Here is a 17,000-nt window from a genome sequence, read left to right on the forward strand (position 1 = left end):
GTGTCATTGTTCCTGGGGGCACTAAGCCACATGGTCTAACGTTGGTGGCAGGCGGGATGCACGGAGAGAAACCAGCTTCGTCATGAGAACACCTATTGAAAACTAATTTTAATTTATTCTTCCCATTACACACCTGCATCAAGAAGGAACAGTCTCATACAGATGGCCTATAGGCACATGAAAAGATTCTCAACATCACTAATTATTAAAGAAATGCAAATCAAAACTACAATGAGGTATCACCTTCATACAGGTCAGCACGGCCACCATTAAAAATCCTACAAACGACCAAAACTAGAAAGGGTGTGGAGAAAAGGGAATCCTCCTACACTGTCGATGGGAATGCAAGTTGATGCAGCCACTACGGAAAACAGTATAGAGGTTCCTCAAAAAACTAGAAATAGAGTTGCCATATGATCCTGCAGTCCTGGGTATATATCCAAAGAAAACTATAATTCAAAAAGATTCATGCACCCCAGTGTTCACTATTGACAATAGCCAAGACATAGAAACAACCCAAATGAATGAATAAGGAAGACGTGGTACATATATACAGTGGAACATGATTCAGCCATAAAAAAGAACAAAATAATGCCACTTGGAACAACATGGATAGACCTAGAGATTATCATACTAAGTGAAGTAAATCAGAAAAAGAAATACCATATGATATCACTTATGTGTGGAATTTAAATATAAACAAATGAACTTATCTATGAAAGAGAAACAGACTCACAAACATAGAGAACAGACTTGTGATTGCCAAGGGGGAGGGGGCAGGGGAGAAATGGATTAGAAGTTTGGGATTAGCAGATGCAAGCTATCATACAGAGAAGGGATAGACAACAAGGCCCTACTGTACAGCACAGGGAATTCAATATCCTGTGATAAACTATACAGAAAAGAAGATGAAAAAGCAGGTGTGTGTATAAACACACACACATATATATACCTGGATCACTCTGCTGTACACTAGAAATTAATACCACACTGTAAATCAACTATACTTCAGTAAAATTTTTAAGTGAATAAACATCCAGTTTAATCTGGTAGGCAACAAGATTAAGGCGATTTTACTTATTAGATTGTACACTGATAATTTTTTAGAAACACACACATATAATGTGTAGCATGTACTAGGTACTTTTTTAAGAGATTGACTCTATTCTTCTGCCCTATGCGATGCCTCATGTGCTTAGTCATGTCCAGCTCTTTTCGACCCCATGGACTGCAGGCTGCCAGGCTCCTCTCCTGGAGCCTGGAGTCCATGGAGATTCTCCAAGGAAGAATACTGGAGTGGGTTGCCATGCCCTCCTCCAGGGTCCTATGTGGTAGTACTATTATAATTACTATTGTAATTATTATAATTGCAATGGTAATTAGTATCCTCATTTTATAGAAGAGGGAATTGAAGACAAGAACAAATAGATTACCCTGTCCAAGATTACAAGGTGAACTGTGGATGAGCCAGGATTCAAGTCTAAACAATTTGGTGCCTCTGAAACTCACACACGACTGACACTGTTCCGCCACTGGGTGTCAGCACACCAAACTGAAGGGGCTGCAGTCTTCAGGAAGACAAGGACAGCACTCACTGAGGGCCTTCTAGATGCAAAACACTTACACGGACATTTCCTAATTTAATCTGAGAGATGAACAAACTTCTTAGAGGACAGAATGTGCAACATTTAGTTAACGGAGTAACTAATTTTCATGAGAGGTGGGTTTGTTCTTTTTTTTTTTAATTGTAAAAATAACGGTAGACAAGTTAAGAGGATCAGTCCCTAGATTCTTCATTAATTAAGGGCTTTTTCCAGCTGTCTGCACCTTATCACCCAATGAAACCATTATTAGAAAGACCTCAGGGAAGAGACCACACAGTGTGTACTCACCCTCTGCAAAAATCAGCCAGAGACAAGCATCTGCTATAAAATTATCTGGTTTAATCACTATCAACATCAGAACTGTAGTACATTAAAGTACAAAACCTGTATGTACAATTACACATGCAAAGAAATGTTCTTTGTGAGGAGCAATTTTCAACAAATCTGACAAACAGCAAGAGTCATTCCTATTGGGGGTTTGAAAGGAGAAATGGAAATTTCCAAGAGGGTCCCCTCCTCCCTCGGGCTCCTCTGACCCTCTGAACATCAATTTGCAAAGGCCTGAGGGAGGAAGGGAAGTATTAACAATCTCAGACACTGGATCCTCTTCTTATGCAAGGGGTGAATTTTTAGGGAACATTTTCCGTCCTTTATTACACCGATGTTCCATCCATTTGCATCATTAGGTTCGGTAGTTACCATGACAATATGATGCCTACAGCAATCTAACTTGATAGCCAGATGCCAGAATGTGAAAAAATAGGACCAGCTAAGAAAGTGAGAGAAATATAATTAATCTGAACCACATTAAAAAAAAAAAAAAAATGTGCACAAACCAAAACCAAGAAGGAAACTGCCGAAATGTCACCCAAGAGAGAATGATGACAGGAAACAATGATCGAGTTTCCAAGATTCAAAAATCCTTTGCTAACTCGAGCCATGAATTGGTCTGTAACTAAGGCTGTGGAAGGAGTCAAAGTTAATCTAGAATATTGCTCTGAGTGCCTCTCCCCCAGTAATTGCTGCTGCAGAGTCCAGCGCTGTTATCTTCGATTCCCGCAGAGGAATTCTTAAGCCCTGATTTTTCCAAGGATCTACAGCCACGTCCTTAATGCTGCCGCCATGGCATTCCACTCCCCTCCAGACTGATGATATACCCAGCTTTTCCACCTGAAGAAGTCATTTCCACCATCACTGTGAAGCTTATCTTAAGAGATTGAACTGAGCTGTGTCCTGGGAGACCCTGTCTCCTTGCTTCCTCCATACCCCGTGGAAGCAACTGGCTAGCACAACCGTCTTTGGGGCCCAAATATGGCAGAGGGGCTGGGAAATTAAGAAACAAGAACAACATAACAGTTGTGCTTCAGGGAGACGAGCCTGGGATGGGTGGTCCTTCTCATCATGACTGGGTTGGATAGCGGCGCTGAGCTAGGCGATTCGGCCGGTTCAGGCTGGTAACCGTGGAGAGCTGGAAAAAGACAAGCACAGCACGAGGTTATAACCCCAAGCATGACTCTGCTGAGGGCTGACTGGCTGGATTGAGCTTAGGCATCCTGAAAGTCTAGAACCCTTCAGGAGCATTTGGCTTCCCATGTGGTATTCTCATTATTCAATTTCACACAACACCTTTACCTCTTAAATAAGGAGAAAGAAATTTGATTTTATGAAGAAGAGAAGCCAATAACACATCCGAGCAAGCAGTCTGCCTCAGATCATGCAGAAGCAGGGAGTTTAGTTTCAACCAAAGTTTGCAATGATCCCCTCACCCTCAGGACACTGCTCTGGTGCAACCACACAACACCGACACAAATTGTCTCTCTTGAGTCTTAAGACCTATGAAAGGTCAAGAGCAATATTAATAATAGTGACACTGACTGAGCATTTTCAGACTGCCTGATTTAATCCTCATAACTATCCAGTGAGGTAGTTACTACTAACCCTATTATACAGACGCAGAAACTGAGACTTACAGAGGTTAGTCATTGCTAAAGAACTCAGGCATAGTAAGTGGTTATCAGTAAGTTATAAACCAGGGTCTCCTTCACTCAGAACCCATGCTCCAAACCCCTCCTCCCTCAGGACTTCCTTACCTGGGGAACCTGAGATGGGTTGTAGAGAGGAACACTCCCTTTCACAGAGGGTGGGGGAAGCAGAACACCAGCGTTGAAGCAGAGCTCAGTGGAAACACCCTGTGATGGAAAATAATAGAAAATCCTCTTAGTCACCACTTCCTGGATTCTAGACTGTCAGGGGCTTCCCTGAGAATCAACTTTGGTCAAGAGATGCAGTCCCTGCTGATGCAGTGGATGGGAACCCACCTGCCAATGCAGGGGACACAGGTTCCATCCCTGGTCCAGGAAGATTTCACAGCAACTAAGCCTGTGCACCACATCGACTGAGCCTACATGCCTAGAGCCTGTGCTCTGCAAGAAGGGAAGCCACTGCGATGAGAAGCCCATGCACTACAACCAGAGAGGAGCCCCACTCACTGCAACTAGAGAAAAGCCCACAGAGCAGCAAAGACCCAGCGTAGTCAAAATAAACAAATAATAAATAAATTTTAAAAAATTTAAAAGAAAGATGCAAATGTGATACAGCTCAGGGAATCCTGAGTAAAAAAACAGTTCCAGTGGGCACAGCCACCCCCAGAGCCTGGGGGAGCTTTGCAGAGGCTCAGGTGCTGCTGTGTGAGAAGAAAAGGCCACAAAAAACATACTAATAGCATCATAAAAAGTAATCTCATATTCCTTGAAAAGCCTAAAATACTACAAGAGTGCCGTAACCAGGCCCCAAGAAATAAAATTGTTTTCCTAGCAACTGGCATGAAATCCATACTGGACAATTCGTCAAGGCTTTATCACAATCCTTGCAAGGGATACTGGTGAACTCTAGCTCCTACTGGGGACAGGGAAAGAGGACATTCCCTTTTTTCATTTCATTTGTTTGTCTTTTTGGCTGTGCCTTGTGACATGTGGGATCTTGGATCCTCAACCAGGGATTGAACCTGTGCCCCCTGCACTGGACCCACAGAGTCTTAACCACTGGACTCCCAGGAAGTCCCGAGGCCGCTCTCTAGACATCACATAAGGAAGCAGTGGTGGGCTAACTCGTGTTCCTGCCCCAGACTTCTTGTCTTGAAGTCCTAACCCAGAGACCTCAGAATGCATTCAGAGACAGGGTCTTTAAAGAGGTGATTAACTACTGCACAGCTCAGAGAACTGTATTTGGTGCTCCATGGTGACCTAAACGGGAAGGAAATTCAAAAAAAGAACAGATATAGGTATACTTATGGCTGATTCACATTGCTTACAGCAGAAACCAACACAACATTGTAAAGCTATTCAGGCAAGAATAATGGAATGGGTGGCCATTCCCTTCTCCAGGGGATCTTCCTGACCGAGGGACCAAACCCTTCTCTCCTGCATTGTAGGCAGATTCTTTACAATCTGAGCCACCAGAGAAGCCCCATACTCAACAGAAATTAATTTTTTTTTTAAAAGGTGATTAGAATGGGCCCTAACCCATTATGACCGGTATTCTTGTAAGGGGAAATTTGGACATAGACACACACCAGGGAAAGACCACATAAAGATGCAGGGAGAACATGGCCATCTATAAGCCAAGGAGAAACCTACTCTGCGGACACCTCCATCTCAGCTCTCCAGCCTCCAGAACTGTGAGGAGATACTCATCTGGTGTTTAAACGGCACAGTCTATGACACCTTGTTCTGGCAGCCCTAGCAAACCACTACAGAAGCTTTCTCCATACTCTCCACGAGTCAGGCCCTCACGGGGCAGCACCTCCAGCCCCCATGAAAGTTCAGTTCACACACAGGTGGGCTGCTCACCTCAGGTCCCGACAAGCCTCCACTCCCCGGGCCCTCAGCTGTCCCCACACCAGACACTGACCCTCGGACTTCATCTCCACCTAGGAAGCAATGAGTCAGGGGTGTTCCAACTACTCAGGACAGAGGAGTCCCCACTCCCAGAAGGCTCCCCACCAAACCCTGGAAACTGCAGAGAGGACCACAGCGGGCCCAGAGGACAGGAGGTTGGCATACCTGTGTCCCTGGAGAAGGCACTGGCACCCAGCAGAGACTGGGGATCTGGGGAAGGTGTCAGTGAGAGGCTTGGGCTGGGCTGAGGTAGAGACGCTGCCCTGGGCATCTCCTGCTTAGTGGAGAAAGGAGGGTGGCGCTGATGGTTCCACACGTCCATGCCACCTGCTTGCATTCCTGCAGCACCCACATGGCGGCCTCCACCCTCTACCAGGGCTGGCCTCCTCTCCACCACACTCCATTGTCTTCATACCACTCCTCTGCTCAATAAGCCAAGTCACTGCCGGCTCTCGAAAGTTAAAATTCTACATCCTAACTTTTAAGGCCTTTCGTCATCTGCCTCTCCCCTCACTGGACCAATCTGTCTCCCACAACCTCCCATCACAAAACCAGTTTCATCCAGACCAGGGTGGAGAGGCCAGCTCCAGGCCCTCCTGGAGTTGAGGAAACTTCCTCAGAAGGGGCCACAGAAGAGGGAGCTTCCCTGTCCAGCCCCCCCCACAACCTTCCGCCCGAGGTCACCTCAGAGTCCGGGCTGTCAGACGAATCTTCTTCTCCAGAGGGGGATGCGTTGTGGGTGGGCTTTGAGCGGAACCAGCTGAACCAGCCAAACCCTGAGCTCTGGAAGAGAGAGGGGGAGTTCTGTGGTCTGTAGGGTGGAGATTAACTCCCCCTCACCATGACGGTGGTGAGACAGGAGAGGAGGGGACCCCACAAGAGCCCGGCTCCCCAGCGCTGCACCACCATCTGGAAGAAAAGACCCCTCCACCTTTGTGTTCTCCTTCACGTTTCCGAGCTTTTCTCTCTGGACGGTATTTTGGGAAGATTTTTTATCTGCCTTCTCGGAGGACTCCTCCTCATCTTCCTTGACTGATACGATGGAACTCTCAGAAATACTTCGAGCTCTGGGAATCAGTGGCACCTGGAATTAGACGAAAGAGAAGTAACATCTTTATAGCACTTGACAGGTTACAAAGGCACATTTACATATACTCCCTCACCTGACCTACTCGATAAATCAGCAGGGATAGCCTTACATGGACGGAGGAGCCTGGTGGGCTGCAATCCATGGGGTCACTAAGAGTCAGACACGACTGAGCAACTTCACTTTCACTTTTCACTTTCACGCACTGGAGAAGGAAATGGCAACCCATGCCAGTGTTCTTGCCTGGAGAATCCCAGGGACGGCGGGGCCTGGTGAGCTGCCGTCTATGGGGTCGCACAGAGTCGGACACGACTGATGCAACTTAGCAGCAGCAGCAGCAGCAGCCTTACAGGATCTAATATGACTGAAGGGAAACCACGATTTAGCCACGAGGAATAACTTGCTGAACTTCTCAGGACAAGGGCAGAGCCCAGTCTCCATCTTCAGATTATCCTTAATCCTACAGGGTTTTGGCCACTGTGCTACTAGTCCCCAAGAGCATGGGATTTCCAGAACTATGCCAAGGCCGGGAGCAGGGGTATGGAATGCTTCCACTGGAGACGAAGAGAGCCAGGAAACACCCTTCAGGGAACCCCTAAATGCAAAGATCAGGGAAGGTGACAACCACTGAATCTAACTTATCCCATACCTCACTTCCTAGCTGACTTGCTCAAGATGAACTGTGAGCAACTGTACGGGGGGGAGTAAAATACACCCACATCCCTTTGTATTAATTGTGTGTGTGGTAGAATATATCAGGTTGCCCAAAAGGTTTGCTCAGGTTTGTCTGTAACATCTTATGGAAAAATCCAAATGAATGTTTTGGCCAACCCAATACATTTCATAAAATTTACACATTTAACCTCTTAAAGTGTACAGTTCAGTGTATTAGAATATTCATGATGTTGCATAACCATCACCGCTTTCCATTTTCAGAAATTTTCATTAACCTCAACAGAAACTCTGTTCCCATTAACACTAACTCCCCATTTTTCCTTCTTCCCTCTGGCCCCTGAGAACCTCTACGCTTTCTGTCTCTATGAGTTTGCCAGAAACTAGACGCCTTGTATAAGTGGAATCATACGGTATTTGTCCTTCTGTGTTGTATTTACAATTTGCACTCTCAGAAAAAGATAATTGGTATAACCTTTAGAAAAAACACTTTGGCAAATACAGAAAAAGTTTCATTTTTTGTTCTAATGAGTATAGAACTTACTGTGTACCAAGTAGTATTCTGAGCATTTTATATACAGCGAGTCATTTAAACCTTACAACTATCTTGTTAGTAGGTATTGTTATTATCATCCCATTTAACAAATGAGAAAACTAACACACAGCAAAGTTAAGCAAGCTGTATAAGGTCACACAGCTAGTTAAGGGCAGAGCAAGGATTCAAACCCAAGCTGTCTGACTTTCCTTCTAGGAATTTCTCTCCTAACTGAGTAATTTAAGAAATACACAAGGGCTTATATATTAGAATGTCCATCACTGTGTTTTACATATTGAAGGGAAGGGAGAAGTAAGGAGAAAGAGTAGAAAAGAAAAGGGAGAGAGAGACACTTGAAGTGTTTAACAAAGTAGTAAAGACGAATTAAAATCCGAGCTCCTTCCAGGGCCTACCAGGCCCTCTATGATCCTGCCTTTCTCTGTCTCTCTCGTCTGGCTTCTTAGCCCTCTCAACTTTTTTTTTTTCTTTTTTTACTTTTTTGACCACACTGAACAGCTTGCAGGATCTTAGTTCCCCAACCAGGGACTGACCCCAAGCCCTCAATAATGAAAGTGCAAAGTCCTAACCACTGGACCACCACTCTCTAGATACAGCCCATACTCTCCCTCAGTTGTACCAGGTCATCTTATTACAGGGTCTTTGCTCTTGCTATGCCCTCTGCCTTGAACACTTGTTCCCTGAATACTCACCTGGCTCATGTCCACCATCCATGCTGAGCTCAGAGACGCACTCCCTCCCACACCGTCTAAAGGAACATCCCTCAAGCATACAGTGCTGTATTTGCAGTTGCCTCTACTGAACAGAAACCCCATGAAATTAGGCTTTGTCTAGTTCCCTACGTATCCCCACCCTCGATAACAGGACCAGGGACACTGCAGGATCTCCGTATTTGTGAATGAATAAACGCATGAGCAATGATGTGAATTTATCATACCAATTCTAAAAATCATATTTAAGAATGACATGGAAAATCTCATTTTATAGTATTAAAAATAGAAAATGAAGCTTCATCTACATATGTTCTCAACCATTTAAAAACACATGTATGTGTATATATATATATATACACATTTAGGCACGTGGGCTAAGTCCCTTCAGTCATGTCTGAATTTTTGCGACCCTATGGACTGTAGCCTGCCAGGCTCCTCTGTCCATTGAATTTTCTAGGCAAGAATACTGGAGTGAGTTGCCATGCCCTCCTCCAGGCATCTTCCCAACCTGGGGATCTTCCCAACCCAGTGATCAAATACACATTTTTTATGTCTCCTGCATTGGCAGGCACGTTCTTTAGCACTAGCACCACTGGGAAGCCCATCAAATCAGATCAGATCAGATCAGTCGCTCAGTCGTGTCCAACTCTTTGCGACCCCATGAATCGCAGCACTCCAGGCTTCCCTGTCCATCACCAACTCCCGGAGTTCACTCAGACTCACGGCCATCGAGTCAGTGATGCCATCCAGCCATCTCATCCTCTGTCGTCCCCTTCTCCTCCTGCCCCCAATCCCTCCCAGCATCAGAGTCTTTTCCAATGAGTCAGCTCTTCGCATGAGGTGGCCAAAGTACTGGAGTCTCAGCTTTAGCATCATTCCTTCCAAAGAAATCCCAGGGCTGATCTCCTTCAGAATGGACTGGTTGGATCTCCTTGCAGTCCAAGGGACTCTCAAGAGTCTTCTCCAACACCACAGTTCAAAAGCACCAATTCTTCGGCGCTCAGCTTTCTTCACAGTCCAACTCTCACATCCATACATGACCACAGGGAAAACCATAGCCTTGACTAGACAGACCTTTGTTGGCAAAGTAATGTCTCTGCTTTTGAATATGCTATCTAGGTTGGACATAACTTTCCTTACAAGCAGTAAGCGTCTTTTAATTTCATGGCTGCAATCACCATCTGCAGTGATTTTGGAGCCCAAAAAAATAAAGTCTGACATGGTTTCCACTGTCTCCCCATCTATTTCCCATGAAGTGATGGGACCAGATGCCATGATCTTCGTTTTCTGAATGTTGAGCTTTAAGTCAACTTTTTCACTCTCCTCTTTCACTTTCATCAAGAGGCTTTTGAGTTCCTCTTCACTTTCTGCCATAAGGGTGGTGTCATCTGCATATCTGAGGTTATTGATATTTCTCCTGGCAATCTTGATTCCAGCTTGTGTTTCTTCCAGTCCAGCATTTCTCATGATGTACTCTGCATATAAGTTAAATAAACAGGGTGACAATATACAGCCTTGACATCCTCCTTTTCCTATTTGGAACCAGTCTGTTGTTCCATGTCCAGTTCTAACTGTTGCTTCCTGACCTGCATACAAATTTCTCAAGAGGCAGATCAGGTGGTCGGGTATTCCCATCTCTTTCAGAATTTTCCACAGTTTATTGTGATCCACACAGTCAAAGGCTTTGGCATAGTCAATAAAGCAGAAATAGATGGTTTTCTGGAACTCTTTTGCTTTTTCCATGATCTAGTGGATGTTGGCAATTTGATGTCTGGTTCCTCTGCCTTTTCTAAAACCAGCTTGAACATCAGGAAGTTCACGGTTCACATATTGCTGGAGCCTGGCTTGGAGAATTTTGAGCATTCTTTACTGGCATGTGAGATGAGTGCAATTGTGCGGTAGTACCATTGCCTTTTTTTGGGATTGGAACGAAAACTAACATATACACATCTATATATACACCCATATAGATGGTCTCCTTCACTTTTTGAAAGTTTGTATCATACAACTTTGCTTTTACCAAAGACTGACATTAGTACCTATTTTCACTAACAAACAACCAAAAAAATCCAAAGAGGACTTTCAGTTTTACCAAAAAAGTTAGAAAGTGAAAAAAGCATTCAGCGTTTGTTTTGTAGGAGCCATTTTAGAGGCAGCTTGTATCCCAAGCAGCAAGACTGGCCCCACTAAGCTCCTTTACCGGAATCTACACTCAGCATCTCACGTGGCTTTGAACCGCATCTCTGAGCATCTGCGCTTCATCTCGATTCATTTTGTGCATTGTTAGCAAGATGTGTACTGAGGTAACTGCTTCTTCCCTTCACATCACTGAGACTTACAAAAGGTTTCATAGGAAGGCTCTGCTTTTAGATAGCATGAGAAATGTGTACATAGAAAAAATATAGGAAGAAAATAGACTATTTGGCTATGTGATTCTGAGTGATGGCTGTTTGACACTTTATATGACATTTTCTCTTTGTTTTTCAGATTTTATATAACAATAAAGCACTAATTTAGGGGAAAAAACAAGTTTTAAGGTCTGTAGCTTAGTTACTACTCAAGATAGTTCTATGACATCACTTCCAACCAGAAAAGCTAGAGAGAATCTTAAATCTGGACCAGCAATGCCTGTTACTAGTGGAGGGATTCATTCATTCAACAGCTGAATAGATGATTAACTAGACATGGTTACCTCCAAGACCTGAAGAGAAAAGACACAGCTGCCATAGGTCCTTCTCAGAAATAGAGCAAGGTAAAAATGTTAAAGATAGAAATATCAAGAGTCTTCCCTGATGGCGCAGAGCACAGCAAGTGTTCAGTGCATCAGTAAGAAGAGGGCATTGGAGGGGGCTGATGTGCGAGACCAGAGGTAAACCCAGTCCTGCCCCCACGGACACAGGTTGGCAGGAGTGAAATGAACAAGAACGAGTCTCCTCTCCACCTCTCAGGATCTGGTGTAGAAACAAACAAGGGGCAATGTGGAAAGAAGGGCTGGTGCAGGGCACAGGAAGGTGCCTGCATGTGGCTGAGCAACTGGGGCAGCTGGAGGGAATCCACAGCTCAGAGTGGGTGCTGTCATCTGGGGACTCTGTCCTCTCACCTGGGGTCTGGAAATAGCCTTCTGCCCATCAGGATGCTGAAGGGTTTCTGGAGACACTGAGAAATCACAACAGAAATCAAGATGTGAACTTGGGTCTTTCTCTTCTATCCACAGTCAGCTTTCCTAATTGCCAAATGGCTGGAGCTCTGGGCACATAGCCCCCAGTGGATCAGAATAAATATGAGGTCCATTTGCACAAGCCTCTCAATTCCGGCCACCCCAGAACATGCCACTCACCCAACCTCCACCCCAAACCAAGATCATTCCATGGGAACCCTGGAAATGAAAGCCACGTCAGGCTGGATCACAGGGATCCTCCCAGGCTTCCCCTATGTGTGAGCCTCCCATCTTGGATAGGACCTTGTCTTAGAAGGTCTAAGATCTGACCCTTCTCTTTGGCTTCCAGCACTTTCCTGGCATCACTCAGCAGTGCTCACCCACATTCGGCCCCTGTTGTCCAAGACCTGATGGACAGAAGCACGAGCCTCTGCCCGCAGCCCCTGACACAGCTGACTTCAGAAAGAGGACTTGGCCTAAACTGCAGCCAGAGGCACAGTGGCACTGTCTGGCCTTCTACCGCCTCTCTCCCGGAGACTACGGAATCCAAAGGGAGCGCGCAGTGGCTGCTGGAGGCTGTGCTGTGTTTATCCCAGCAGAGAGCGGGGCTGGAATGGGAAAGAGCCATCTCCCTCAGATGAACGCGAAGCTACCAGCCCAGGTCTGACACCCGGAAGCCCTCAATCACATGCGCACCCACCACCCAGGGCTTCACAAGCTCCCACCCCACACCTCACACTGGCCCCCGCACCGCCCTCCTCTGCTTGCTCCCCTCCACACCTCCCCACCCAAGGCTCGCTGCCTTCCTGGCAGCTCTTACCAGGGGGCAGGTGGATCTGCTGGGCTTCCTCCCAGGCTGTTCCTCCGGGAGCCCCTGTCACTGCCATGCTGCCACTGGTCCCCAGAAGATGGGTCTCAGGAACCGAGTAGAGAGGCACTGGGACCCCCATCTGCCCAGAACCGCCACCTGTTGGGTAGGAGCGGGGCTGCTGTGGGCTGAGCTGGGCTGGGCCCGACTGCTCCAGAGTTGGCCACAGAGCAGAGCGGTCACCATAGGCTTCTGAGTTGCCTTGAGGTCCAGAAAGATCTTGATAGAAAGTGTTTTCTAAGGACACAAGACAAAGAAGAAGAGGTGAGACCTGTAATGTGGCCTTTGTGTGGACTAAACACCAGGAACAAGCCTGCTCTTTGGAAAGCAGTGACGAGGACAGGCCAGTTGACGTGGCCACCATCGATGTGACGAGTATCACACGGCAGCGATTGTAACACCTCCACTGCTTATGACTTAGAGTGCTCAAAACTATCTCCCTTATAGCTTGCATGATCTCTGAGCTTTTTAAACCCGGGGGTCGGGATGGCAGAAATGACCATTTAGTCTAACTCCACACGTTTTAGCTTTTGGATAAACTTTTTTGTGGATTTAACTAATGGACTGGGGTACTTGGAATTTAGAAAGTTTCAATGTAAAACCCAAATCAGACTACAGAAATGATGGCTTTGTTTTGAAAGATAAGAGCTTTGGCCCAGGAAGGGGACTTGGTGACATTCTTTCTGGCTCCACTGTGTTGCTGACGAGACAGACCAAGGCGTGGACTGTGGACATGGACAATGGTTGGCCCAAATTATGGGACTAGTGAGGTCGGCTGACCTACCCGCTTGATAGGGTGACAGGAGACACGGCTGTTTCCCAGGGGAAGTGACCACTCAGGAGCACCCAGCCTGCTCTCCTGCATCCCTCTCCCCTCACCGATTCTGGGGCACAGCAGCAAAGCTGGGAAACAGAGACCAAGGCCTGCCCATACTTGCTATCCCCTTAATCATTCCTAAAGGAGGTACAAAAGCCTGGGAACCAGCTGGAAGCAAAGCCGTGAGACCCTGTCCTCACCCCACCAGTGAGTGCTATTTGGGAAACAGCATGGAGTTAACTGGGATAATAATGTCTGCCCAGCCCAACAACTGAAGCATCCTAAGGGAAAAGAAGGGATCTGTTGAAAACATTTTGAAGCCTATTTCACGTGTGCGGCAGCTGATGCTCAAACGCCATAAGCACTTCCAATGTACCCACCGCTAACATGAAATACAGATGATCCGCCACCTCAGGCATCAAGAAATGCATCCACCTGGGGAGATGGTACTGACACAAGTGAAGCAACTATATAACAGCACAGCAACAACAAGATTAAAGCCTGAATGTGAAACAAAACCTCTAACAAAGCAGAAACAGAAGGGAAGGCTGTGGCCGGTGGGGCTGTGCAGAGAGAAGCCTGGACCACAGGTCAGACTGACACGGGCGAGGAAGGCACTCCAGGCAAGGAAGGGGAAAAGTTTTTTGTTAGGTTATCTCCTATAATCAGATCCCAAGAGTCAGTTATTTACACACTCAGTTCATTAGTTTAGGTACCTGGAGTTTTTCTGGCTTCCGAAATAACCGCTTGAGCAGACTGAGGACGGCCAATGTCTCCTGCTTCCTTTTGCTATTAAGATAAAGTAAAATCCTCTTAGGTGACACAAAGGAAAACAAAAACAAGGAAACATGATTTGAAATGAAGTCAAGACACTTCAGCAGTGATGAGGTAAGGGAGCCTCAGGTGAGTGTGGGGGCTGTGAGGGGTTGGGAGCCCACGGGTCTTCCTACCTCCCGACTCTGCTCGGAGACAGCAGGCAGAGGCCAGGGCATCCTCCTCTCCCAGAGGAAGGGGCAAGAGGAGGGAACTAAACCACAAGGCCCCAGGGCCCACAGCACACAGGGGAAGCAAGGGCCGCATGTGTCTAAAAAAAAAAAAAAAAAAAAAATCCACCTGCCCCTTTCTCAGAGACAGAGGAAGAAAGGAAATGGAGGAGGCCCTGTTCCAATTACTATGACAATTACTACCAGCCGCTTTTGCAATTGTCAGAACAAAAAAAAAAAAAAAAGGAAAGGTCCGGAAGTCTTTTCAGCATTTGCCCTACATTACATGAAAGTGACACCGGGCCACAGTGAGCCACTGTTCCTCACAGAGAGAGACGGGAGCTTTGATGGTCATAACATGTATTTTCCGGGACCTCGGAGAAGGGTGGCCGGGTGACTCGGGAGAGGGTCCCACCGTCACACAGGGGAACACAGGAAAATGTCTCCACCCGGGAGGGGAGCGCGTTAGCGGAGGGGGCTGGGTGGGGGTGGGGGGAGGGTGTGGAAGCTGAGTGCTACCCCTCCCCCATCAGGCTGTGCTTCCTTGGGGACAGAGGACACCGCGGCCCTCCATGGTGTTGGGGACTTGCCGAGGTCAGTGCCTGCCTACCCTGTGTCTAGAAGAGCCAAGAGGGGAGCAGAGGCCCACCCCGCTGACCGTCCCCCCCTCACCTGCAGCTCCCTGTGATGCCCCCGAAGGTGCACCAGCCAGTCCGGCTCCAGGTCCCTGTCTCCTCGGTGGCGGCGGCGTTCTAAAACCAGAGGATCTGACAGCTTCAGTCTCTCTGCCAGCTGTGCCCGGTTTCCAGATGGTAAGAGAGGGAAAAGGAGGGAGAAAAGTAGGAGAAATGGACCATGAGGAGAAGCAGTAAGAAAAAAGAAGATAGGAAGCCTTTGCTCACTTGTAAATCAGATTACAAAGAACTGCCGAATAGCAAAGTCAGCAGATACCTTCCTCAAATCGCAACATAAACAGTTAAACCATCCTGGTGTTAGATACTAAATAAAATATGAGGAGAAACTGCTACTCTGCTCTATGTCTCTGCAAAGCTGTTCTCAGGAGCAGTGCTTCTCAAACTTCAGAGCTGGTAGGAACCACCTGGGATTTTGTTAAAATGCTAATTCTGATCCCAGAAGTCTGTGGGGCCTGAGATCCAGCATTGCTAACAAGCCCCCCATGAGGTGAAGCCCATGCTGCCGGTCGAAGGACTGCTTATGTTGCAAGACTATTCAGTCATTGCTTTTCTGGTGGCTCGGCGGTAAAGAATCTGCCTGCCAATGCAGGAGACACAGGTTTGATCCCGGGGTCAGGAAGATCCCCTGGAGGGGAGAATGGCAACCCACTCCAGTATCCTTGCCTGGGAAATCGCATGGACAGAGGAGCCTGATGGGCTACAGTCCATGGGGTCGCAAAGAGTAGGACACAACTCAATGACCAAACAACAACATCCCATCATAAAGTCCCCAAACTTTCCGACTCCTCCCTTCTGGCTCCTGAGCTGCCTACAACCATCATCCTGTTGGCAGAAATTTGCCATTAAGGGCACTCAGTAGCACAGATTTTACTGGCTACAGAATCCAACACTTGGGCCGCATTTAAAGCAAAGCAAAAAGTGATGGTAGGCTGCCTTTTCACTCTCAGCCAATGGATTTTTCTTCAATTAATTGGAACAACTATTTGCCTGATTGTTTTCTTTCCCAGGAACTAAAAGTTGATGTTTTTGTTTTCTCTTTTTTGAATGTATCTCACATGTGATAAAATATTCCATGCATTTAAAAGCATTTTAATAAGGATCATTTCCCATTTTAATCACTAAACTATATTTTCTAAGCCCAGCTTTTATAATTAAAATGGTTTGCCATAACATGCATTTTTACTGTACCAAAAAGGCAGATGCAAGAATGACTTCCTTGCACAGCACACGCCTGGTTTCCAGTCCCATTTCAAACCCACTCCCGTCCCCCGCCCCTCCCACCCATAGCATCCTTCTTTATGCAGTGTCAGGCCTCTGCTTATCACATCTGGGCATGCATATGTGGTCAAAGACAGCCAGGGGCTCCAATTTTATAGCATGTTCAAAGAAGAGGAAATGGGGCTCTGAGCCGCTTTACAATAGCTTTCTCTGAACACTGAAGATAACACACCTGCAGAGAGCCCTTTGAGAAGCTCACCTTGATGAGTTCCACTAATAACACAGGGTGACTGCTCTCTCCGTGGCTCAGGAGGGCTGTGCCAACGGCTTCGCAGTAATGCAAGGCCTGGGACGTGAGGCCATAATCTGCCAGACGGGACGCATAGAGGAGCTTATACACCTGCGAAGAGGAGCAGGGCCAGAAAGAGAGAAGTGGAGATAAGACTTCTTGGAAGTCAGTGGACTGCCAACTTCCGCTAACTCTGGGTCCAAATATTAAAGAGGGCCTTGCAACATTTAGGGCATTCTATCTGTGTATAGGCACAGTTCCAAACCCAGCCTGCAGTTCCATCATTGCAGAGAACGGGGGCACATCAGCTGAGTCTCCCTAGGTGCTGGTCACCATGGAAATCCACCAGCCTCTCCACTTCTTCTCAGGCAGCCTGTATCTCTGGGAAGGCTGGTGTGTGGGGGGCAGAGAACCAGGAGCCAGGGGCACAGGCAGAAGAAGAAAAAAA

The 17,000-nt window shown here is 46.8% G+C and overlaps 1 protein-coding gene across 5 annotated transcripts in view; it reads right to left on the reverse strand.

The window, feature by feature from the left end:
• Positions 1 to 1,921: 1,921 nt before the first annotated feature.
• SEC16B (SEC16 homolog B, endoplasmic reticulum export factor) overlaps positions 1,922 to 17,000 on the reverse strand; it is a 65,485-nt gene continuing 50,406 nt past the window's right edge. For 4 of the 5 annotated variants that reach the window (XM_027565419.1, XM_027565418.1, XM_027565420.1 and 1 more), the window contains 11 exons: positions 16,523 to 16,663; positions 15,023 to 15,142; positions 14,084 to 14,156; positions 12,503 to 12,787; positions 11,626 to 11,681; positions 6,432 to 6,584; positions 6,185 to 6,283; positions 5,666 to 5,774; positions 5,453 to 5,532; positions 3,695 to 3,793; positions 1,922 to 3,072 (listed from right to left, as the gene is read on the reverse strand). In XM_027565419.1, the coding sequence (XP_027421220.1) occupies positions 3,004 to 3,072; positions 3,695 to 3,793; positions 5,453 to 5,532; positions 5,666 to 5,774; positions 6,185 to 6,283; positions 6,432 to 6,584; positions 11,626 to 11,681; positions 12,503 to 12,787; positions 14,084 to 14,156; positions 15,023 to 15,142; positions 16,523 to 16,663 (1,284 nt within the window). In that variant the 3' untranslated portion in view covers positions 1,922 to 3,003. The remainder of the gene's footprint in view (positions 3,073 to 3,694; positions 3,794 to 5,452; positions 5,533 to 5,665; positions 5,775 to 6,184; positions 6,284 to 6,431; positions 6,585 to 11,625; positions 11,682 to 12,502; positions 12,788 to 14,083; positions 14,157 to 15,022; positions 15,143 to 16,522; positions 16,664 to 17,000) is intronic. The other variant, XM_027565421.1, reaches the window with a different exon arrangement.

Source organism: Bos indicus x Bos taurus, chromosome 16 (genome assembly GCF_003369695.1).
Source record: "Bos indicus x Bos taurus breed Angus x Brahman F1 hybrid chromosome 16, Bos_hybrid_MaternalHap_v2.0, whole genome shotgun sequence".
Taxonomy (NCBI): domain Eukaryota; kingdom Metazoa; phylum Chordata; class Mammalia; order Artiodactyla; family Bovidae; genus Bos; species Bos indicus x Bos taurus.